The sequence below is a fragment of the Patagioenas fasciata genome, chromosome 8 (genome assembly GCF_037038585.1).
Source record: "Patagioenas fasciata isolate bPatFas1 chromosome 8, bPatFas1.hap1, whole genome shotgun sequence".
Taxonomy (NCBI): domain Eukaryota; kingdom Metazoa; phylum Chordata; class Aves; order Columbiformes; family Columbidae; genus Patagioenas; species Patagioenas fasciata.
Genome location: NC_092527.1, coordinates 8,717,626 through 8,742,284, shown reverse-complemented (window position 1 = coordinate 8,742,284; position 24,659 = coordinate 8,717,626). Strand labels below are relative to the sequence as shown.

The 24,659-nt window shown below is 44.7% G+C and overlaps 2 protein-coding genes and 1 long non-coding RNA gene across 4 annotated transcripts in view; 2 read left to right on the top strand and 1 right to left on the bottom strand.

Moving 5' to 3' along the window:
* Positions 1 to 12,222, bottom strand: part of LOC136104571 (uncharacterized) — a 29,494-nt gene extending 17,272 nt beyond the window's left edge. The window contains exons 1-3 of one of the 2 annotated variants that reach the window (XR_011740231.1): positions 12,112 to 12,222; positions 10,622 to 10,729; positions 3,531 to 3,626 (exon numbers count right to left, since the gene is read on the bottom strand). This is a non-coding gene — a long non-coding RNA (uncharacterized lncRNA). Of the gene's footprint in view, positions 1 to 3,530; positions 3,627 to 10,621; positions 10,762 to 12,111 lie in introns of those variants that run through there. The other variant, XR_010651781.2, reaches the window with a different exon arrangement.
* On the top strand, positions 8,803 to 11,300 carry SRGN (serglycin). The gene is made up of 3 exons (XM_065843734.2): positions 8,803 to 8,966; positions 10,761 to 10,908; positions 11,078 to 11,300. Exons 1-3 carry the CDS (start codon positions 8,876 to 8,878, stop codon positions 11,289 to 11,291), a joined length of 453 nt encoding a protein of 150 aa, XP_065699806.1. The 5' UTR covers positions 8,803 to 8,875; the 3' UTR covers positions 11,292 to 11,300.
* Positions 11,886 to 24,570, top strand: VPS26A (VPS26 retromer complex component A). Its single transcript, XM_065843685.2, has 9 exons — positions 11,886 to 11,974; positions 14,708 to 14,857; positions 16,627 to 16,702; positions 19,021 to 19,177; positions 19,627 to 19,791; positions 20,261 to 20,367; positions 21,372 to 21,440; positions 21,944 to 22,086; positions 22,897 to 24,570. The coding sequence occupies exons 1-9, from the start codon at positions 11,972 to 11,974 to the stop codon at positions 23,008 to 23,010; spliced, it is 984 nt and encodes a 327-aa protein (XP_065699757.1). The 5' UTR covers positions 11,886 to 11,971; the 3' UTR covers positions 23,011 to 24,570.
* The last annotated feature ends 89 nt before the right edge of the window (positions 24,571 to 24,659 follow it).

Sequence of the window (24,659 nt, the reverse complement as noted above, 5' to 3'; positions counted from 1 at the left end):
AACTGGGAGGGCATGAGGGGAAACGCAAGCAAGCGTATACATCTTAAAATGTGGTAAAATCTCTAGCTTGCAGAATCGGCTGCAGAAGACTCTAACCACAAACAAATAGGCCAACAAAGGCGTGCTGGATACAAGAGGCAGCAAAGCTCAACACTAGACAAGCCGCCTGTGTTCGTACAGAATAAGGTAGACAGCGTGTGCACGTGCATGTGCTGTTTCTGTTTCACTAAATAATTGTCTAGTCAACCTCTAGGAGTTTCTTTTTTGCTGCTTGATCTTCCGTTCGGTTTTTCCTGTAGCCTGAAGATAGGGCAGCCCATAGTTTCTCAGTGAAACAGTTCTCAGTGCACTGTAACTGTGCGTTATTTTTATCTATGATTGCAATTAAAGCTAGCAGGCACTTTACCACAAACTCATAATTTGGCAGTGAATTGTTTTCTACCAACTTTTAGCTTCGTATTTGAGTAGAAGGTGGTGATACATAACCCCCCACCCCTGCTTTAGTATTCCACCCATGATGGCCTTTGAGCAAATTTTTTAAAGCAAGGGTTGGCTTATCAAACTGCACTTGTACTTTAGGGAAGGATAGATTGTGGGCTAAACCAGCTTATAAAATGACTTTCTTCTTTTCAAATAGAATAACCCTGTCATATCCTTCACACACTGGTCTGAAGCAAGTGTTACAAGTTACCCGCAGGGTAGGCAAAGCCAAATGAAGCATGGGGCTACATGTCCCTCTTAACCAGCAAGTTGTGTGCAGAGGAACATCCTAAAGTCACCCAAATCCGGGGGAGAGCTCGGCAGACAGGGAGGAATGAGGCCATACTTAAGAGGTCCAAGAAATAAGAGGAACTGGAGCTCTTTTGAAACAGCTGTGTGGTTGGGTCTGTGGTTTGGAGACCTCTCTCCTCTGAAGATATCCCAGAACGCTTCAGCTTTGTAACTGTTCCTGAAAACTGTGCAGTATAACATACATACATTTCATATAAATGCATATGGAGTTACAGAAACAATGCTGAGTCTTCATCTCTTACAGTAAATGTTCAAGGCTACCACCAGCTAAGTATGTTTTATTAGTGGAGACTGTGTTGTGCTAGATGCTCAGCACAACACACGACGTTGTGGTTCTTCTAAGGTGTCTTTTTAAGGAAACCTTTTAAATAATTGCTGTTTGTTCAACAATTTTAGAGAATGAACTTAAGTAAGATTGTGTATTTAGTTAAAAAAAGGGGGGATGGGGAGCTTGTTGGATTAGGCAGCAAAGCTCCCTTCAGGAATGTTGAGTTTTAACTGGAAAGTATGTGTGAGGTCAGGCATTTATTTCAAAGATTAATTAAAGATTAGGTTCCTGTGAACTCCATTTAACCTGCATTTCTGTTCCTTTTTGTATGGCAAAAAAATCTTGCAACTGAAACCTGCTGTTGTTCTACTAGTTTCTTTCTCCTTAGCCAGCCCAGAGCAGCAAGGTTTACAAGAAGTCCATGTTTGTGCTGAATTTGTATCGAGCATGAGATCTCCGGAACTAAGAGGCTATAACCTCAGTGTACTTCTTCAAATAGCACATAATATTCACAAGAAGTAATTTTGCTTGATGAAAAAGACAATATTGTTTTAACTGAAATGCTCTTAATTCTCATGCTGGCTAGAGACATGGTATGTGTTACAAATGGGTCGAGGGGGAAGGTTGTGCTGTGCTTAAATGTTTCAGAAGAGACAGAAACCAGTGTCTTGTTCTCTGTCTCCCTACAAGCCCATCAAAGGATGCTCTTTTTTTCTCTTGAGGGGACTGGACTGGAGGAGAGCGGCAGGAGGTGACAAGCACGTCTTGTGCCAGCTGAAATGCCTGGGGAAGCAGGGGGAAGTGGGCAGAAGTGAGCCCTGACTTCCCCTTCGCAGCAAGAAAACAGGTCCCCAGTGTTGTAAGGGCAGCAGCCAGTGGCAGTTGCTGCCTCAGTGTGGCAAAAGCAAAAGGTCCTGGGGCTGGTTCGCTCTGTTTGCCCACCCAAAAGCCCCTTCTTAGGAGCCTGGGTCCTGCCTCGGCACAGGCTCACGTGGTCCTGGTGAGGAGGATGGTTTCCTTCTCTATCTGCAAGATGAAGATGCCTCAAGTGTATCAGTGCAGCGCTCACACTGGGTGTGATTGCTGCTGCGCTTCTACGTCCGGAAATAGTGCAGAAGCCTGATTAAGCTCAGCATCAGACAATGACAAACGAGACTGATCTTGTTAATGCATGGCTTTGCACATTTCAGTTTTGTTTGGTGTTTTACTTTCGCTCGGCACTGAGAGGGCGAAGATGAGCTTTTACTCGTGTTTCTTTTAAAAGACAGAGATAGTCAGCGTTACCTAGATGTTTTCTGTGGAACTTTTCATTACGAAATGCCCAGAAATAGTCCCGTGAAGGAGGACTGGGTTAGACTGGCAGCTCACAAGGCCAACCCTTCTGTAGTCTTGAAGTTACAGAACTAAAGACTGTTATGTTAAAATCAAGTGTGTAAATTTGTGGTTGGGAAGCATTTGTCAACTTTCTTTCCTCTTTAATTGCAACATCTTTGGCTACATCAGAATTTGCTGCAAATGACTAATGCAGATTTTAAATTTGGGTTGAAAACTGCTTTTGTGTACTTCCCTGGAACTCTTTCCAAAGTGCCTGCTAGTAGTTTTTACTTTTGCTGTGTGGCTGGTGGTTTCTGGCTCTTCCCTGTCAGGGGTGGGCGTACAGTCAGCGGTTTCCTGATGAGGGCTGTTTGCCTGGCTGCCTTTTTTCCAAACCCATTGTATGATTATATCTTCACAGCTGAAGATGTGGATGGTGTGCCAGAGTGACCGTCAGGCAGAGGGGATACTAAACACAACGTGTTTTGCAAACATGTTACTTCCCTTCAGAATGAAAAGTGTCTGTGGTATCGAGTGTTTATTGAGGGAGAAGAGACTGGTAATGTGGTGCCTTAACACCACAACCTTTAATAATTCTGGTGTTCTTAGCAACATTTTAAATGTTTAGTGCTTGAGGTTTTGGTGTCTGCTACACACAAAATACTTAAAGTCTATTTGCATGCTTGTCTTCACTGTAAAAGAGACTTACTAGTTGACATCAAACAAGGATAAAAGGATGTCACTGTTCAGGGTTTTTGATGTCATTTTCTGGTGAAACAACGAGGAATTGGATGAGTGATTGGATGAAAGATTGCGATGGACATGTGATGGAGTGAGTTGGTGTTAGTCACTGAATGCCTAAGAGGAGAACAAGTGCTGGCCTCAGCTGCTCTGAGACCTGTGGGTGAAAATGCATGGGACGAAAATAAAAATTAACCAGATGATTTCCTCTACCCTAGCTGTCTCAGAGGGAAGCAAGGGCAAGCAGCTCTCAGCTAGGCTCTCAGGATACTCAGTGTTGGCCATGAAATTCCTCCTGCCCTCCTGAAGCCCATCTCCAGGTGGCCAGTGGGTTCAGCACACACCAGAGAAGTTTCACAGTAGCCCCCTGTAAAGGCAGAAAGTCTTGTGAATACAAAGGCCTTTTGACTCTTACCTCCCTGCACTCTTTGCTGGAAACATGAGATGAGATGAATCTTGCCCCAGGCTTTGGCTTTCTCTGCTGACTGACCCATCTGAGGCATCTTCTGCTCTAAAAGAGATATAAAAACAGAGTGATTACAGAGCCCAGCATTTTGAAGTAGGAAAAGGCAAAAAATACTCCTTTTCCTAATTCATGTAAATTGTGTTTTCTAAAGGGGTGCTCTCATCATGAAACCTCCTGTGCTCCAGGGGCAGAGCAGCTTCATCAGTGCCACAGGCTGTCTCTGAACCCAAGGAAGGGCAGTTTGGAGCGTGCTGCTTCGTGCCACAGCACTGTCCACCCCAGAGTGTGGAGCAGACCCTTCAAAAGGGGCTTGGTGGGCTGCGGGGAGCCCGGCAGGCCTGCTTCTCATGCCTTTCCTTATTTTTCTCTTCTGAGTGTCACATTTCAAAACAAAAGGATATTTCTACTAAAGCAAACACACTTTAACTAAAAATGCCCACCTCTTTCCTCAACAGCTCAGTGAAGACTGCAAACCTATGACTTTACACATGGGATGGGAGAAGCAGATCTGGTTCACAGGAGATCTCCATGAGAGCATCTGTGCTTCCCATTCCTTTTCATCTTCCAAAATTTATTGATGTCATTTCTCCCTGCACGTGGCGTGAAGTTTTATGTGGCATTTGTGGTGCTTGTGCGTACCAATAGGTTTGCACTCACGCAGGGAGTGGAGACAAGGGGAGCTGCTCAGGATGTATTTAGGGTGGATAAAAAGCATCTGAAAGCTGCTGAGCAGCTCATTCATCCTGTGGTGGAGAAACCATCTCATGGAAAAATAGCTGTGTCTAATACTCGGGTAACAGAAATCAAACCAGCTATGTGTGCAGCAACACCAACTGGTTTGCAATGAAAAGACACTTCTGGGCAAACAGTGCAGGAACAGGGCACCAGGCTTTGCTTTAAAACAGCTTCATCCCCGGTTTCTTTCTCCCTAGTTAATTCTTAGCGTTTTTAGGGGTGTTTTCCCAATGAGCAGGTGCATGAAGAGGACCCCATTCTGCCTCACTCTGCTGTGCAGGTCCTGCTCCCAACAAGAGCTGGATGCTTCCACCACAGGGCTACTCTGGTATGAGGTTTTTAAAGCAAGGAGGATGGCTACTGAAACTGCCTCCCTAATCAGAAACCAGAGCTCAGCTGCTGTGTCATGTCTTAATGAGTTGTTGCTTTTAAACTATAGTCCTGAATTTGCCAGCTAAAACCTCTGCTGCACCAGGCTTCAGTGTGTGGAAGCAGAAAGCATTGCAGCTCCCAGCACAAAGGAAAGCTGCTTTTTGCCCCCAAAGAACAGATCTGTTGCTCAGTTAACACTTGGCAGAAGCGAGATTGCTGATGGGGAAAGGCTGTTGGCAGCTTCCCGTCAGTCGGTGCTGATGTTTGATCTCAACACAGCTGTGGCCTTCCAGCATGTGCTTGTTAACCTTCATCATGGGAAAAACAAGTAGTTGCTCTTCTGTGCGAAGCAGATGGCAGTGAATGTCTGATTTTGTGTGATGCACACAAGTGTTAATGATTTCTTGCGAGATCTGAATCTTATCTTCATGAACCAGGTCCTGACACTGGCCTCGGAAGCAAGAGGCGGTGGCACGGGAGGTCGAGGGATGCCATGTACTGCCCTGCTGCGTGTGCCATGATGCTTCAGGTCCCTGGGCAAACACAGGGGCCATGCACTGAGCTCAGGTGTGATCCTGATTATAAATTAATCTTTGCTCTGGGCTGGATTTAGAAATCCCCCCAGATCGACCCAAACCTCCCTCCCTGGGTTGGCTGCTCTGTGCTATTTTGAGGCAGGATATATTTTTGCTTTCAGTCCCCAAAAGTTGGTTGGTGGGTCGGTCATGGTCATGCCTGCCCGGGGGAAGCTCGCTGCTGACAGGGGTGATTTTGGGGTGTTTAACAGAGGAGCTTGTGGGGTGTGTCTGAGATGGATCAACATGCTTGAGAGTCTGTTGGATGCCCAGGTCCAGTGGATCTTGGTTCAGTGAGTGCTGGGGAAGAAACCTGTTCTGCCTTCCCAGAGGACATGATAGGAACCAAAAATTGCTACTTGTGTTCAATTCAGCTGCTGTTCAGGCACTCTCCCGTTCCCCTTCGCTCACCATCTGACCTCAACTTTCTTTCTCAACTGTTGCCATTGTTCTCCCTTGACCCCCTTTCCCACCTCTGCTCATAACAGATTTAGCCCTTTCTGTACTGGCTGCTCTCCAGGGCAGTGACCTGTACAAAATACATACTTTTCAGCACAGCAGATAGAAAGCTGAGAATTGCAGGCAGGGCCCAGCGCTTCGGGACCCCGTCTGCTCCAGCTGGTTTCTGGCTCTGCTGCTCCGCTGGGGAGGAGAATTTGAGGAGTGCAGGGGTGATTTAGTGATGCTACTAAATTACTCATTACTCCTGAAGCCCATTGGGAGATAAAACAGCTTGGAGAGTTACGACTAAGGAGCAGTTCATCACTTTAGATTTTGAAGTGTTTATTACAGCTTAGGGGCTACTCATCGATTTCTCAGGCACATACTGAAGAGTCCTGGGTGTCCAGCCGAGGTGCGGGGTGCGCAGCGCTGAAGCAGCCCCCTCCTTCTGCTTGCCCCCTGCTCCCCAAATTAATGCCTTAGAAAAATGCAAAGCTCTTAATCTGCTTTGCATGTGATTTGAAAATAATGGCAGCACTTCAGTGCAGCAGTTGTAAAAAACGCTTCAGGATCAAGCCACGTTCTTAAATAACCGCTCCTCATTTATTTTCTTCTTTTTATAGGTTTATTCTGTTGGGGCATTTAATCTTCCAATCTATATGCACAGGATCTATGCAAGAGAAATATCATCCTATGAACCTTCCTTGCAGTTTCTGGAAGTTAATCTTGAGGTAGCTGACCTAGGTACAGTGACTGTCCTCTCCTCTGTCATTCAAAATATTTAACGTAAAAACCCCCTCTTAAACTCTGGAAGTCACACAACAGCATGTATCGAGGTTAGCGTCCCAATATAGTATAGCTTGTATGCTGTTTTCTGGTTTGGTTTGTTGTTGTGTTTTGTTTTTAAAAGCATAATAACTTTCTGCAACTTGTGGCCTCTAGCTCAAGATGAGATTTTTTTAATGTCTGCTGATTATTTGCATTTTATGCACTGAGTAGCTTACAGAGAGGTAACTAATTGCACAGCATTCCTCAGGCACCCCATGACACTCCACAAAAGGGCATGCTTTCCTCTTAAAGACTTACGCATCCCAGATGGCTTCAGATCTTCGTCTCTGGGATCACTTCCACATTTCTAGGAAGGTGGAAAACTCTTTGCTTGCAAAACACGGCGGGGTGCGGGCACTGGTGGAGTGCAGGAGGACAGGAGGAGATGGGCACAGGCTGACACTTCTGCGGGCTTCTGGCCCCCATTAGGCAGGTGTATGTGAGACAGGAGAGTGCAAAATTTGCTTTGGTCTTCCCATGGTTACCAGTTGTAGAATCTCATTTCCTGAGGCACGCCGCTGACACAGAAGAAAATAACAAAACCATGTGGCAGAACTGCCAGCACTACAAGTTCCACCATCGGCTGATGGTACCAGACAGATAACTTGGCTCTGCAAGATCCCCCTTCAGATATGGGGGTTTTGCAGCTCCTGCAGGATCCCTGGCCCCCACAGCTGTGGGCACCGCTCCAGCTGCATCCTGCGGGGCTGCCAGTGCTGGGGTAGAAAAAGCACCAGGCTGGTGGGAAGGGCAGAGATAGCCATCGGAAGGACACTTTCTCACACAAGGGGTTGTTTGCACATGCTGGAGGGGTGCGGAAGGGGTCGGCGTGTACCTGTGACCGGTGGAAAATCAGAGGTGTTACTGCAGGAACGGCTTCCGCAGACGTCAGCAGGCAGAGGCTGATTCACCTCCCCACATGCATGTCTGGCTTCCTGGTGATGCTGAGCACCACCATAAAAAAAAAACAAAAAAGAAAAAAAAGAGTTTATGCTAATACTACAAAGAAGAAAAGAGACTAGTGGGAATAATCACTGCATGTGAGTCCTTCGGGGCCTGCCTTTTCTGAGACCCCTATTTTTCCTATGCTGGAAAAAAACACCCCCCGTGTGCTGGTGGTTTGACCCCTTCCCTCAGCAGTAAATCTCAGCCCAGAGAGGGGAGCTGCTGGAGGGGTCTCCTCTGCCACTTGTGGGGTTTTGGTGGAGCAGCGTGCCCTGTGGAAAGTCACTGCTCAGCCCCGACCCCCGCCAGGGGCTCCCGTGGACTTTCCACCATGTAAAAATAGATCTACCACAGACCACTTACACTATCAGCTGCAGCATCATTGAAGGTGCTGGCAGCACGTTAGGCCCACATGCTGGTGCACCAGCTAAGAGTATGACTAAGAAAAACCCCCACCTCTTAAATAATCTTCTTGCATGTAATTTACTCTTAAGTGAACTCAAGCCTGGTTTAGTCCCAAGTAAAAAGTATGAGATAGCTGAAAGGCAGCTTCCACAGAGCTATATAAGAGCTTTCACGGCTTTCCCAGCCAGGCTCCTTGCAGAGCCACATGCTGTCCAAGCCCTTTGCCGTGCTCCCCAGGCTGCCTGCACTGTGCAGCAATGAGCTGGATCAACCATCCAGGCCAAGCAGATCTGCTGTGCCCCTTCAGAAAGAAGGGGACTCATTTCTACCAGGATCTACTTTCTAATTTTTTTATTTTTGTTTTACTTCTACTGTGAATATCCAAGATCCTCCTTTAAAAAAAGAGGTGGGGGTGGGGGCTGGGGACATGAGATTCCTCAGATAATTTACTTTTGTGGAAAAAGATTATTTCCCAGTCAGTGAAACTTGCACTGACTTCAAAACAGGTGATTCCAACCCTCCTGACGGACCGACACAGGCTTGAGGCATGGAAAACTGCTGCCGCTGCCAATGCCGAAACCCAGTTGTCTGAAAGCCAGGAGACACAAAGTGTTGCTTTTTCTCTCTGGAGGAAACAGCAAATTCGCTGGAGCCCTCCTCGCATCAGGCAGGTACCGGATGGGATGAGGGCCTGGACCACAACCTGCCCACAGCACACACTTTCAGTGAGGCTGATGGTCCCGGGTTTGCTTTTCTCCTCCAGCAAAACTGGAGATGAGGGCAGCAGGGATTATTTTTTTTGGAGTGATGAAGGCTGGGAGGGCAGAGTGCTGGGTTTTTCTGTAGATGTCTCACTCCCATCAATCAGGAAGTCGTGACGCAGGTTATGGGTTGGGTTTGAGGTTTTGGAAACCTTTTCTAAAAGTCGATCTCCTCGTCCCGTCATATTTCTGAAGTGTGAAGCCGTGGTGAAAGCTGGTGGCGAGCTGGAGGATGCCGGCCAAAATGCAGCTCCTTATCAGATGTAATGGGAGGATTTTCCTGGCTATTTGTTTAATCCTCTTTGTGGGATACACAGCACAAGGTAAAACGGGGCGGTTGTTCTCTCAGTAATCCTCTTTCTGGGCTATGCAGTGTAGGACAAGTAGGCAGCCTCTGAATTTTTCAATCTGACCTTCTTCTAAGGGTAACAAGATCTGTTTTGCTAACATTTCATTTTCTGGAGGGGGAATGGTAGGAAAAAGTGCTTTTTGCTAGTGGAGCATTCCTGTGTCCCTTTCCCAGCTACTATGAGAAAAAGACTTCATAAAATAAGTTGCTGTATGTGGGTATATTTTCAATAGATATATTTCAAGATATATTTTTGAACTGTTCCTTTCATAGTGGTCCGGTTACATACTGTTATTCAGTTACGTTGTTACAGAGCATGTAACAGTTCCCATGTCATAACTACTACAGCCTACTTTCTTGGGGAGGCAGGAAACTAGTTGTAAGTATGAGGAAATTAAACGGTTTATTTGGTACAATATTGCAACACATAGCACTAAAACAACTAAAAGGAAATGTTGATTCATGATGACATGTACCCTGACGATTTGTTTCTCGTGAGAGAGAAGTGTTATTCAAGCATGTAGAACAAAATCTGTCCCCAAACCAAGGCTATGAGAGCGACAGGCTTTCGTTATGTATCTACCACTTGGAGGCTGATCTTTGAGGGATTATGGCTTGCTTTTTATACACTATTTATTTGTAAATTATTCAGCTGCAGTTGTTTATTTTGTTGCCATTATTAAAACTTCTTAATAATATGCTAAGAAGAAAATAAGTATGAAAAAGGAATATGCTGCAGAAGAAGCAGGAAATGATACATGCGAGATCTTTTTTCTCTTACAGAAGAGTGTAGGAGGTAGCTGAAAGCCATCTAGTGCATTATGGAAATATATAGGGCAATACAGAAGTGTAATTACACAAAGATATTCCCAAGAAACCAAGAAAAAATAGATGAAGTGCCAACAGGGGGAGAATGTGCCAGGAGGCTTCAGAACAAATTAATTACATGAGACCAAAAGGAAGGATGAAACACCACTATTTTTATCATTACTTTGCAATCGTTATTTTCTCCTTTTGGTGTTTTTTGAAGACTTGCTTTTCAGCGACAACCCTCATCAGGCATCTGGGGCCTCCAGAACTGAAACTGTGGGTTTAAGTAACTCTGAGATGTGTCTAGGAGATGCCTGAACGGTCTCTTCTCTGGTGATGCACTCCTAGAACCTACGTAATCCCCAAATCTGCTCATGTGGCAGGTGGCTCTTGGCACGCCTTGAGTTTCCAACCTCCCAACCAAAACTCATCTCGTCAAGCCTGAGGGGCTGACCTGAGCTGGGCAAAGCCAAAGTGAGGTCAGCCCTGACCCTCACTGGAGCTAGCAGAGAGAAGTAGGGCGCAGGAGTCAGCTCTCCGCTGGAGAGGCTTGTCCCCAGGGGAGCTTGAGATACTTGTTCCAGCTTTGGGGAGAGCTGCAGGTAGCCGAGCCCATGGGTTCCCCAGAGATGTGCTGTGCTGCGAGCCAGGGATGTGCTCAGCTGCAGCATTGCTCTGAGGTGGTGGTTTCCCTCAGGGTTTCTAATTCCCCTGGACTTCCCAGTGCTGTGTGTGACATGCACCTGACACCCCTGATAGCAGGGATGCTACTTAGGGATATCAGTAGCTATTTAAAAAATGTTTGCAGAGTTAACTTACTTTTTGGTAGTTGAGCAATCAAGGTCACACAGATTACTGTCTTCCGCTCCTTTAAGCTTTACTGGGTGCTCGTGAAGTTAATAGGTCCTGGTGAATAATGTTCTGGTCCTGGTAAATAACGCATGGCTGATTTCACCAGGTGCTCCGATGCAGAAGGCAAGGTACAAGAGAGTGAGGTGCCGACCCGACTCCTGGGCGGCTAACTGCATCGAAGAGACAGGGCCCTGGTTTTATATGCCCAATGGTGGAGCCAACAGGATCCTTCCTCCCATGGCAGACCCGTCCCTGTAAGTTCATGTGCTGCACATTCGTCATTCATGTAAGCACCCAAAATGTCCCGTATTCCTGTCTCAACAGTTGTGTTTCACGCATGGGAACATGAAGCTTTGGTGTGTTCCCTTAAGAGACAATAAAACAGTAAATGTGGAATAAACTAGCTGCCACTCTGCATTTCAGGATGAAGAGATACCAGGAGCTGGGTGACATATTCCCGCTCTCGGACGAGGAGTCTGGCTCGGGATCTGATCTTGCGGTGGAAGCAGAGCCAGCTTCTGGGTCAGGGCTTGGCAATGGTGACAGCTTCTCCAGGGAGAAGCTGCCTGTCTTCCTAGCAGGCCTGCGAGGCAGCGAGCTGAAGCAAAAGCTCACCGAGGAGGATTTGCTGCTGTAGGGCTGGAGACGGCGGCTTCCTCGTGATGGCAGCTGCTCCCTCCTCCCGCACCTCCTCCCCGCTGCCTGACCCGACGTGATGGCCACAAATCAGTTTTAAATCAACTCCAAATCAATAAAAACTTTGCCTTAAGATCTCACTTTCACTAAAAATCTTAATGTGGTCTGAACTCACCCTTTGATTCCTGTGAGTGGGGCAGCCTTCCCAGTCAGGGGGAAACAGGTTTTGGGGGCCCTGCCTGATCTGTGTGGACATTATTGTGCTCCAGGGGTGATAAATTAAAAACCCTTGTGTGGCGGGACGCGCCCGCGCATTAAAAAAACTCAGCTGATGACGTAAAAACCACTCGTAGAGGCTCCCTCGCACCTCGTCGCTCCTGCGACCCCGAAAAAGCTCAAATGTCGCCACCCGTTCAGTGACGACCGTTATTTCCTGTCAGAGGCTGCCCCCGCCGCTCCCGGCCGCTAGGCGGCGTCCTCCTGCCGCACCGCGCATGCGCCGCCCGAGCCCCGACCCCGCCCGGCCCTCGGCGAGGATGGGGAGGGCGGGCGGCGGGGAGCGGTCACGTGCGGTGGTGGGGGGGGCGTGGCGTGGCGGGCTGTAAGGTCACATGACAGGGGCGCGGGCCGGGGCGGCTGGTGCTGGCGGCGCGCGGGGCGGGAGTCGGCGGGGCTCGCACCATGGTGAGTGGGTGCGCGCGAGGCGGCCGTTACCCGTCAACTGCCGCTGCGCGCGCGCGGGCGGCCCGCCCGGGCGATCGCTCTTTCCCTCCCTGCCTCCCTCCCTCCCCGCTTTCCTTCCATTCTCCTTCCCTTCCCACCTGTGGCTCCGGACGGTGCGTGAGGAGAGTCGCCCTGCCGGGCGCGGTTTGCCCTCCAGCGCCGCCGGTTGTCCCTCCCCGCGCTCCCGACCCGGCCGTCGAGTGCCGGTGCCCCCCGTCGGCCTGGCCGACCCCTCCCCGGCCTGCGTCACGCGGCCGCGCTGCTCCCCCCGCCGCCCGGGCCTGGCGGCGGCCACGGCGGGTGGGGTTGCCCCGCGGGGGGAGGCGGCGGCCCCGCGGGAGCCGCGGCTGGGCGGGGCGGGCTGGCAAAACTGCAGGGGCTGAGGTGGCGAAAAACAAAGGTTTGGGGTATCTAATGTGGTTTACGGGTCAAGACATGGGACGTTCCCCTGTTCCTTCTCCGTGCGGACGCGCCCCCGCCAATACGGGTTTCAGTCGTGAAACTCGGCTTCCATTTTTTCCGACACCACTGCTGTTGGAGAGGTTTTGGGGGAAAGTGCAAGTGATGGAAACATCAGTGAACCCTTCAGCAGTCCTGTAAGGGAGCGCATAAAATGACAGCGGTTGGTGGTGAACCCTCGGGGCTGGTGAAATAGCGGCTGCTTTGTGCTGAGCAGGCTTGGCTTGGGCAAAGTACTCGGTGTGCTGTGATGTCTGTATCTAAAAAACCATGTCTTTTAAAGAATCGACTAGATCATTACACTTGGGTTTCTAAAGTGTTCCTTAACATGTGTCTCTGTGGCTGTGAGACATGCAAAAGCTTTTTAGGGCTACATGTGAAGCTGAGGCTGGGATTTCTGCACCATGGATCAGCTGCTGGGAGTCTCGCAAGCCCTTTAGTGCACCTATAACATGTAAGGACTGAACGCAGAGAGATTTTGGTCCTGATGTAGCAAAATTTTCAGCATCTGCCTTTTGCATGAAATCAAAAATGTAGCCAAGCGTGCAGCTAGCTTCTGAAAACCTTAGTTTTCTGTCTTCAATTTTTTAAGCTGTAACATAATAAGCCATACGATGGCTTCTTAAAATACTTCTTGTTTCGCATAGTTTCCTCGCAGCAGTATCTTCGATAGCAACTGGAGGAGATACCAGCTGTTGATTCCTTTATTCCATATGTTCTTGTCCTCTCTGGATGAGATCATGGATAATTTCTAAGGGCTACAGTTGAAATATTCATACATAGTATCTTGAGAAGTGATGTGTTACCAATGTTAGGTCTGACTATGAAGCTGTACCATCATTTAAAACAATTTGAAAGGTACTGTGTGAGCACCTTGTATAATGTTTACTTAAAGGTAAAGTGCTTCCTTGCTTAGTTGGGGGGGGGCAGTATAAGGCTAATCTGGAAAAAAGAGTACAGTTTCTAAGGGAAAAATATGGGCATGCACAAAAGTAACTTGTGTAACAGTTTGGAATAGTCTAAAGATTTGTAATTGTTGAAACACTTTTCTTTCTCTGTCCCTCTTCCCCAGGAGCAAAAAATCAAGAATGGTTCTATCTACCGTGTAGTCATTAAAAAATAAAATCTTGTTTCAGCAGTTAATGCGAGTGTGTGCTTGGCACCGAGGTTGGAAGAGAGTTCGGTGTTACATTTGACCCCCTTGTTGGTCATCTGCTTCTGCTTTCCTCTGAGAATACAAACGCGATCCGACTAGGTCTTGCTTACGGTTACATGCATCTTCGTGGATTGAATTAGGGCCGCTTGCTATCTGAACAGGTACAAAGTCAGTTTAGTCTTGTGTGAATCGCTGCTTTATAGCTCAGGCTTGCACCATGTCTTTGCTTGACAGGTAATGGTAAGCAAAAAGTCACTTCATGCTCCTGCGGCAAAGCAGTAGCATTCAGACCAAACTTTCTTCTACACTTTCATCTCAAACTTCAAGTCCCCAGAATGTCTGAAATGTGTTCATGCTCATTTTTGAGATTGAATCAGTGAAGTGAGAATGACTATTTCATGTATACCAGATTAATCTAGTTGAAGTGGATGCTCTTGTTTGAGAGCATAGTGCAATTTCTCCCGAAAGAATCCAAATCACACTGAATTAGTAAAGCGTTGTCTGCTTTAGTACATCAAAGCAGATTAGTGCCTAATTCTTAGGAGAAAATGTGGGCATTAGTACTAATCTTGTTGACTTTTCCATAGAGCCGCTAATGTGTTTTGCAGCTTCTCATAGGAAATGTTTGTGCAAGGTCAAAGGATGGGCTCTCTGAGTTTCTTGTTTAGTTCTGGTCACAAGTTGGTGCCTCAGGAATGCTCTTGTAAGGTGAGGACAAACATTTAATGCTCATAATGGGTTGGTGCCTGGAGCAGTATTACAGGTAAACTTTTGACATGCACTCTGTCTGCTGGCAGAGTTGGGTAGCTAATGTAGGTTATGTGAAGAACCTCTGCCTTGTGAACCTGCTAGCATTCTCTTCATTTGCTCAGACAGCTATGGGGTGTGGAATGCTAGATGAACAACTGGCTTTTGTCACTGTTTTTTTAAGTCTCCAATACATAATCGCTTTGTAACTTCATGGCAGCACAAATGTTTCTCCCCAATGTATACATGTATAGTGTACAGCAGCAAGCAAATATTACATTTAAAATGGACTGTCCACTGTGTAGTAACTTATCTAATTCTTGTTATTCCAGAGTTTTCTTGGAGGCCTGTTTGGTCCTGTTTGTGAGATTGATGTTATTCTTAATGATGCTGAAACACGAAAACCAGCAGAAATCAAAACAGAAGATGGTAAAGTAGAAAAGCATTTTCTCTTCTACGATGGAGAATCGGTTTCAGGAAAGGTATATATTTTTTTTAAGTGACTGTTAATTACTGTACTGATTCTGGCATGCCAGTGCATATATGAAGTTAAATGAAAAACTGATTTAAGCAGCCAATGCCTATAGGAAGTTAAATGAAAAACCGATGTAAGCAAGAGCTGCAATTTTAGCTTGTTATTTGATTCAAAGAGGAAACAGTATTTTCCTATAAATGGTCTTTTTAACCACAGTCATGCAGGCAGCTGATAAAACTGAATGTTTTGAATAGTAGCTGTTTATTTGTTTCTGGTCATTCTGTATTTACGGATAAGCTTTTTGTGCAGCTGTGTGGAATCACGTTATTGCTTCTGATGAAAGAACTATTCCAAACTGGATCCCCCTGCTTCCCCTTGAACTCTGAAATCCATAACCTGACACGTGTAACAGTAATTTTTGGCTGGTGCTGCCAACCTGTTTTGCATACCTTGAAGCTAAGCCTAGCATTTCATGCCCTGAAGTGGTGTCTGGAATTGCATCAGAGGAGCAATATGTTAAGTTCAGGTGGCTGCTGAGTCAACAAGAGTTTTCCTTGTTGGAAAAAAGGAGGAGTTGAGATTGCCAGAAAGATTTGTCTGCTTTCAGTATTGTACCTGGGAACTCCTTGCCATCATTCTAGTTTTACTGGAGCCATTCTCACTCACTGGAGTATTTCTGTTATGGTTCACTTTTTCTCTAAAAAAAATGTGATCCAGGTATGGGGTTCTGAAATTGGCTTCTAAATAGCTACTTGGATCTTGACTGACCTCTTGTCACCGGTCATCTTCCTGTGCTTAAGATATCTTTCTATGCTACAGTCTTGGTTTTCTAGAAAGCTCCTTTCAGGGATGTGAAACTCTCACAAGATGGGCCTTAGACTCAGGAAACTGAGGGAACCAACTGTTGTACATTCACTGGCCTGAGCAGCTCCTGCTGTATCAGTGAGCCCCTGGGGGGTGCCTGATGCGTTCTGGCCAACACAAGCATGGTGGGATGAGGAGGTCTGGAAGACCAGAAGTTTATTGGACAACCTCCCTCTACCTCCCTCCTCGTTTTCTTCACAAAGACAGATTATTCAAGTGATTTGCTTTCTACTAGGGTATCAATGATGTACTGGATTTTAGGTACAGGAGTTTCTCTGGTCATCACTACCTTGTAAGAAGAAATTATAAATGCTTAATATATACGGGCTGCCATAGAAAGTAACCTTATGGAATCTTTTCTTGTGAGGCGAGGTCTTTTTGTGAGAACCAAATTCACAAATGATGATCTTGATAGCAGGTTTCATTATCTGTTATTTGGCATTGACTTGTCCAATACCAACCCTTAACTGTCTGCTGAGGCAGGGACTGAAGTTCAGCTGACTTGAAACGAACGTGTCTCTTGGACTTCCAGATGTGACTGCCAGAAGATGCTTTGAAGCTCAGTGCCTTCAAAGGTGGCAGGAGGGTCACTGCTGGCTTATGTGAACTTTCTTTAAGCTCTGCCTTGGATTCTTAATTTTGGGACTTGAAAGTTTCAAGCTGAGTTATTGCATTCAGTCTCATGGATGATTCAGTTTTTCTGAAGTGCTTTAGTGGGGCCTTGGTAATGGTTTAATTTCATAATCACTTGTTTAATTTGGTTGCATCCAAGCTCAGGTAGTACTGTTGAGGAGAGGTCTCAGTTTTTGTAGGCATGTAGTAATATGTTTTGCTTTTTACTAAGATTGTGTATTAGAGTGAGAGTGTTGAAAAATGTTAACTGGTGGTTGTTTTATTTTTTCTCCTTGGTAGGTGGATGTCTCCTTTAAGCAGCCTGGGAAGAGACTAGAGCACCAAGGAATTAGAATTGAATTTGTAGGACAAATTGGTGAGTTTACACTATGAAGGGGATGCTAGGTATGTGTGGTTTGTGGAGCTTGGCACTGGTGACTGTCAGTGGTTTTCCTCAAACATTGCGACCTGATTGGGTTAGTGGATGACAAGTGACAAAGGAAGATTATATCCTCCTTATTTTAATGCAAGCGATGTACTGATTTGTGCTGGTCAGGAAGTCACTGGGAGGGAAGATACACACATGTGAGGGAGAACTGGGATGGTGAGTATTCCATCTGCCTCAAACTGGTTAAGAGGTTCACTAAGAACCACTACAGTTGTGGCCATGGTGCACGTGGTTTCTGCTTCCTGTATTTCACACTATTCGTTTTTAACTTAAACGCTGTCTCCCCTCTGATTATAAATGATGAATGACTCTGATGTAAGAAGCAAATCAAAGCACTTGATTATTTTTTTCTACCTCTTTCTATGTTGTATTTAAGGTTGCAAGCCAAAATACCAGATGTACCTACTGTGCCAAACTTCTTAATTCGTGTCTGTAATTCTGGCACTGAAAGAGAAGAACTATAGAGAAAAAATGATGGGGCAGCCTGTAGGAAAACACTTAGAAAAATCAACCGGAGAATTATTTTATAAAACATGGTTTTATACTGTTAACAGTGTTGAAACTTCAGAGGATCTTTGTGCTTTTTAGTAAGATAATGTGGCATTGACATTAAGAATGTAGTTTTCTTACAACTGTATCCAAATTTACTTACATTTGAACTATGAAGAATCTTGATCACCTCTAGCCTCTTCCTACCTGTGGAGGTAATCTCTCTGCACCCTTAGGCTGATGCTAAAATCCCTTCCTTCTCTGTTAGAGGGTTGTTTGCATTACTGTCCCTCTTGGAAGGAATCCTTCAAGTTTCAGCCTCATACAACTGACTTTGCTGTTTTACGAATTTTCTCCTTCTGATCAGTCAGTGTGCTCCGGTACCTGTGTCTGAACTGTTATGTATCAGGTGTGACTGTGTTGTGACAAAGCTTTTGATCAACGGAGGCTGTAAAAGCAAACTTCGGAATAAAGCAGCAATATACTGGGAATGAGGCATTTAGAGGCAGGGAGGAAACAGCTCACGCTTGCCAGCTCCATTTAGTTTGTTGTCACCTAGTAGTTGTACAGGCTGTTCTTTATCTACTGTGATGTGTAAATTTTATTCTCTGAGCGAGAGAGTCGATGCAGAGTTTGCTGAATGTTGTGTGTTTCTGGGACTCGCGTTGTGCTATGGTTTAGCAGTCCTCAGGGTTGTGCAGAAGTGGCTTAAGCTAAGAAAGCATCTTGGTGAGGTGCTCTGTCTGCACTGTTGGAGACTGCTCCAGCTGCGTGTCACAGGCGTTTTAAACTGACTCTTCAGAGTACAGCTTTGTGATTGGCACAAAAAGTATTGGATATGCAACAGTAAATAAACTGTGCATTATATAAACACTTGTTACAGCAAGCAAACTACACATTTGATAATTGGTAGTCGTCAGAAAATAAGCAGTTACTAATGAAAATGTCAGTTTCTGTCAAATTGGCAATGATGAACTGTGGAGTTCATGTGTTCGTTTATTCTCTTCTGGAGAGCTTCAGTCTGTGTAAAACCAACTACTGCTAATGTTCTTAGCTGATATTTTCCGTTGTGCATTGTAGAGAAGTTTGATTCTATATACTGAAGTGTTTGAATTTTTTTCTAACTGTCTAAGTTCTATATTGGTGACAATTGTATGACAGAGGTCTAGGGATGAATAATAATGATACTGGTCTGGGGACTAGTTATTGCTGTGAAACTCATGTGTCTATGCTTGTGTATTAAGAACTTCTTTTCAAATGAATGACTTAGACCAGCAGTCATAATAAACCATTTGATTGTAGACTAGCAGTAGTAATAAACCATTTGGTAGGTGTTGTTAACCTGTGGGAGGCTACTTGGGATCAGTGCCTTCTCATAGATGAGCCAGTCTTGATATTGCTTAGGTTTTGTCCCTTCAGCATGAGTGCTGGAAGCCATAATTGGGCAATGCTAATTACACAGAATGCAAGGTGAAAAGTAGTTATAGTTAGGTAGATGTCATTAAAAAAGATGCCATGATAGCAAAGCTTCAAATACACCTTGTGTTTGTTGCAGTTAGCTCTTTAGGAATGCTTACTGCAGGTTGCTGAAACTCAGGGTGACTTTGAAAAGCTGGGTAAAAGTTTTGTTTAAGTATGTGTGACTCAAGTCAAATTAATTGCTCATGTTGTCCTGTCCCCCCTGCTCCTGCCAAATCAGAGACCATTTTTTAACAAAACAACACTGAAACATTTTCCTTTAACCTCCTCAACTTTAGAACTCTTCAATGACAAAAGCAATACCCATGAATTCGTAAACTTAGTGAAAGAACTGGCCTTACCTGGAGAACTGACGCAAAGCAGACGCTATGACTTTGAATTCATGCAGGTCGAGAAGCCATATGAATCCTACATTGGTGCCAATGTCAGACTGAGGTTGGTAACTCTCAATCCTTCTCTCCTCCCCTGCAGAAAATGCATCATTTAGCCATTACGCTGCCCTTTCCTCCTTTCGGATTTCAGACTAGACTTGTAACAGCCAGTAGCTACTGTGCCTTGACTGGGTTATTGAGATCATGGTACAATGTAGCCCTTCTACTTTATTTGGGATTACTCAGTATTTTGTATAGATGGCATTCTTTCTGTTCAATGAAGTTAAAACAGTCCATGTCTCTCCTTTAAAAAAAAGATAAAAACACAACCAAAGTACTCCCACAGTTCTACTTACGTGTGTTCTGTCTAGTATTTTGGTGTCTTATTCTTTTCTTCTTAGTTTTAAGAGAACTTACTCTTGTCTGTCAAAAACTGCCTGTACTTCAGAACATAAGGGCTTTTACTTATGCAGTTCTGAATAATTATGGCTAACTTGGTGGCTTTCTTCACAGGTATTTTCTAAAAGTGACAATAGTGAGACGGCTGTCAGACTTGGTGAAAGAATATGATCTGATTGTTCACCAGCTTGCTACATATCCAGATGTAAACAACTCCATTAAAATGGAAGTGGGCATTGAAGACTGTCTTCATATAGAGTTTGAATACAATAAGTCAAAGTAAGTGTCACTTAGAACAAAACACATTCCAGTAAATATCTCAGGATAAAAAGGTAAAGTATGTAATATTTGATGAACAACCTTGCATCTCGAGACTTAAAATGTAAAGCAACACTTTCAATGATCATTGTGCTGGGCTGTTGAGTTATTAATTACACAGTGGCCTTTTTTGAGGAACATTTGTCTGTTCTGCCTTCAGTACTAACAGGAAGGTCACTAGCAAATATTTCAGACTTGATGGCTGCATTTATGCTTTTTCAGTATAACTATAGTGTAATAGTGCCCTCACTCATCCTGCAGTGATGGAAAGATACTAACTGCACTGGTCTGCTTTAGCTTAGCTCAGAGGGGAAGCAAGCTCTAAGTAATTAACGGGCAGATAAGGTAACTGCCTGTATAACTTGCATTCAAGAAGGTGTGAAAGTTGTGTTTATTCTTTAACGAAAACCCCCATTCTGTTCTTTTAAAGGTATCACTTAAAGGATGTGATTGTTGGAAAAATTTATTTCCTATTAGTGAGAATAAAAATTCAGCACATGGAGTTGCAGCTGATCAAAAAGGAGATTACTGGAATTGGTAAGAGAAACAAAGTCCAAGAGAAATGGCAACTTGTATGCTGTTCGAGCCTTATCCAGACCTGGAGAGTGAAGTCAATAGTGGCAGCTTTGGCTAAACTGGTGCTCCATGTGCTTCTTTCTCACTGGTGTTTGACTACCATTTGTGTTTTGTGCTTTGGTAATTATACTTAGTAGTCAGTGTTGTCAATCTGTAGCACTGTTCTGGGGTTGTGACTGTCAGGCTAGCTTCACAAATGTGAACTCCAGCATGGATATGCAGCAGCTCAATCAGTCTTGATAGATAATGAACAACAGAAAAGGTGTCAAATGCCTCTGCAGGGATTAGCTGGTAAAGTGGGCCTGGTAAAGATTAGCACATATCTCTCATGTTCTAGTAATGTGTCATTTTCCGTCAGCCTGAAACTGATGCAAAAATCAAGAGACTTTGAAGCAGAAACAGTTTGATCATTGCAGATCAGCTTGTATACCCTGGAACTAGGAAGGCAGGAAGAGGCTGTGGCTCATGACTTCATTTCCCAGCGGCTGGGGTGCTAGTAAGCTGCTTGTGTGGAGAGTGAGAGAGCCTCCGTAGCAACAGAGGAGGGGCAGAAAGCTTAGCTTTATTGATGGCTTTTGTGGCTAAAGTAGGTACCCTGTTTTCTTCATTCTGGGCCCTGGAGAAAGGTGGCTCTTGTGCTGAGTGATAACCCTTCAGGTTTCTAGTCTGATCGTGGCCCAGCAGACAGGACTGTTCCACAAGTCCTACCCTGCGTGCTTGTCCCTTATTTAAAGCCTCTGTGCCCAGGGCTCCTTTGAGGCACTGGCTGCTGCCTCTTCCATGTCCGTGTGGGAAGGAGAGAGTAAGAGGGATTCACTTGCTTTAGCTGTGTGTAACTTATATGCAAGACAAAGGCAAAAAATGTGGTATTGTGTAATTTAAAAGCTGCTGAGTAAAAATTACTGTGATAAAGCTTTGTATATGGTTAAAGTGTGTGTTCTCACAGTGGAAACTTGTTTCACCAGGACCCAGTACCACAACAGAGACTGAAACCATTGCAAAGTATGAAATAATGGATGGCGCACCAGTTAAAGGTGAATAACCGTACTTGTTTTAAAGGCTAAGAATTTGGAGTTAAAACTCTATTTTAAAAAAATCTGGAGGAGAAGAGATGACTTGTATTATTTTTTCTTGGAGAAGCCACACTTCTCTTTAGGTTGCTGACATGATAGTGGGTTTTCTTATTCAAAGCAGACATTTTTATTGACTTAGAGCATATTGTTTGGGATCCTAATAATTCTTACCCTTATTTACCATTGGAAATTCTGTGACTGATGTTATTGTTCTGGTCCAAACCTGACTCCCTGGTGCAACCCAGCTCTAGACAGTTCAAGATACCGATCCTTTTGTCCTGCTGCTTCTGAGGAAGTGGACCCACTTTTATTTCACATGTGCCTCTGTGCTCAGTGTTTGTTTTTTTAACCAAGGAAGGAGCACAGTGAGTGTTTGGGGAAGCTGCCTTTATTTTGCCTGTATTCTGAAAATGAACTAATGACATCCAGTTTTAAAGGAACTAATGGAAACTTTCTTTTTTAAGGTGAATCAATTCCTATAAGACTGTTCCTAGCAGGGTATGACCCAACTCCAACAATGAGGGATGTGAACAAAAAATTTTCAGTGAGGTACTTCTTAAATTTAGTGCTTGTGGATGAAGAAGACAGACGATACTTCAAACAGCAGGTACGGTCAGTCTTGTTGCAGAACTACCTGGGCTGTTGTACATGCTGCTTTGAATATCCAATGTGTGAGAAGCCACCTGTGCTTCATGTATGGTTTAAGCATTTCTGCTGCTGAGTGCATTGAAAATGTTATCTTGCAAAAAGGAGCCAAGGGGATGACCGATACTACTATAGCAAGGATGGGATGCTCATTGCCACAGAGCAGCCTCCAAGCAGAACGCTGTGGCTAAAGTGGGCTACAGGTGCATTTGTTTGCTTGCTGGCTGAAACCACTGCAGATAGATTCTCCTCCCAGCCCAGGTTCAAAACTGCAAAATTGTTATAAGTGCTGAGACATTTGACTGAAAAGGTAACAAAAGTTGAGGATGTGCTGAGGAAAGGAAGAGTGAAGAGGGTCACTGGAATGAAGCTATGCGGATTAGGGCAGAATTTTTGTTGTAAAGCATGGACAAGGTAATCTAATTAAATATGGCCAACAAAAGTAAGGTAGACCATACATGGGCTTTGGATTTTGAGAAAAGGAGGAAGAAAAATTTCTTGGATGCTTTAATAGCATTAAAGGGGGGAGTAGGATGGTTAAGGAAGAGGTGACCGCTCAGGATTGATAGAGATAAGCATTCAGGTAGTGACTAAATATGTAAACTTAATTACTTGAGTCTTTCTGTTACTTAAAGAACAGTGCAGTACATATGGAAAGTAATGGGATGTTTTTTCAAGTGTCTTTGCCTATTAGGAACTTACGATAATGGTTCTTGATACTACTGGTTTAATTGTAAATGGTTGTTTCAAAAATGTTTGCTTCCTCAAATAGGAAATAATTTTATGGAGAAAAGCTCCTGAGAAGCTGAGGAAACAACGAACAAACTTTCACCAGCGATTTGAATCTCCAGAATCACAAGCGTCTGCTGAGCAACCCGAAATGTGAACTGGTGTAAGGTGAAAAACTTTGCGATGCTTCAGCAGGTTAGAGGTGGCAGCAGCCTGTGGGAAAAGGCCAAACTTCTCATTACAACTGTCTTCCTTCGTCTTGCAGTGCTGCATTTACCGTACTACTAAAGCGTTCTTCAGTTAAACATTCAAGTATGTATATACATTTAAAATAAAGTGCTTTCTCAAACACTGGAACTTTCTTAAGCTACTATTTTATACTGCACATTTATTTGATAATGTTATATGCACTTGAATATGCATAAGCTTAAATCTAGTTATTTCCATGCATGGTAGGCTGGTATATTTGATTTTTGCTGATCACCTATCCAGTGTAGACTAAAGCATTTCCCTTCTCTCATGTTGTTTATTGCATGTTTCTTTCCAATGTTGCTTATTTGTTTTGCTTTGAAACTACAGGAAGACACAATTGACTAAATCACACTAAAAATCGAGGTTTATGGTAAATTTGTCCTAAGATTTCTAATTATGTTAGACAGGGTTTAGGTGAATCTGCATGTATATGCACTATGACTATGGTAACTGTGGAGCCTTCAGACACCTTACCAAGGTTTCTAAGAAGCTTTGAATCTGTCTGTAGCGAAGAATGTTAGGAAGCATCTTTGCCCTCCCCACCCCAGGGGGCGTCACTCATGACTTCTGGAGCCTCGTTGCCCAGGAACTAGTGACTGTAGAGATGTTGTCACAGTTTCACCTTCACCGGGTAAAGTATTTGAACCTAATTATCTCTTACTGATTAAATAAATGCTGGTAACATTGATTATTTTGCAAATACATGAAACTATGTGGTTCCTCTTGGCTTCACGCTTCCACTGTCTTCACAGTCTGTCTCCTCACTGTCGTGACAGGAGAGGCAAAATGTCCTCCATGGACATCCTCCTCCTAGTCCCTCTGGGCCTGTTAGGAGGGCAGACAAGCTCTTTGTGGTCTTTTGGAAAGGTATTCTGAAGCCAGGCAAGCCTTAAAACCGTTAGAAGCTTATCTGGCAGAGCAGATCGTTTGTGTTAATCATCTCATATGCGTTTAGTATCTGAAGAAACAGCTTACAGGAGCCGGCCTTGGCCGTTCACAGCCGAGCATGCTGTCTGCGGCCAGGTGTGGGGCTTGTGCGGAACGCCGGGCCGGCTGTGCTTGTAGTTCACTTGGCCTTTCAACCAAGACTCCTCAGCTCCGGTGCAAGCGTCATCGGTAACCTTACTTTATGAGTAAGTAAATAGTTGAATTACATTTCTGTAAGAACTGTTTTATTACTGTGGCACTTTGATAAAGCAGACACAGACTGTGTACTTAACGCTAGGATATTTCTAATGCGGATGTCTTTGAGAGCAAATTTAACGCCTTCATGTAAGTGCCTGTTCAGAAACTTAAAAAGCCAAATATTTTCATGGTCACTTGCATGTTGTAATCTAGAAATGATTCCAAGAGATTTTGAAAACTTGATTGTATTTAACCAGCCTCATATTGTGCAACCATGTATAATAAACGGGAAACATACTGAGCTGCTATTTGACTTATTAAAATAACTGTATTCTCAATACCTTCCGGCTCGTCTTTGCTTGCCCCTGCAGCCGCTGCCTGTGGCGCTCCGGGGTCCCCTTTAACGAGCGCACCGGGCGGGGCCTCTGA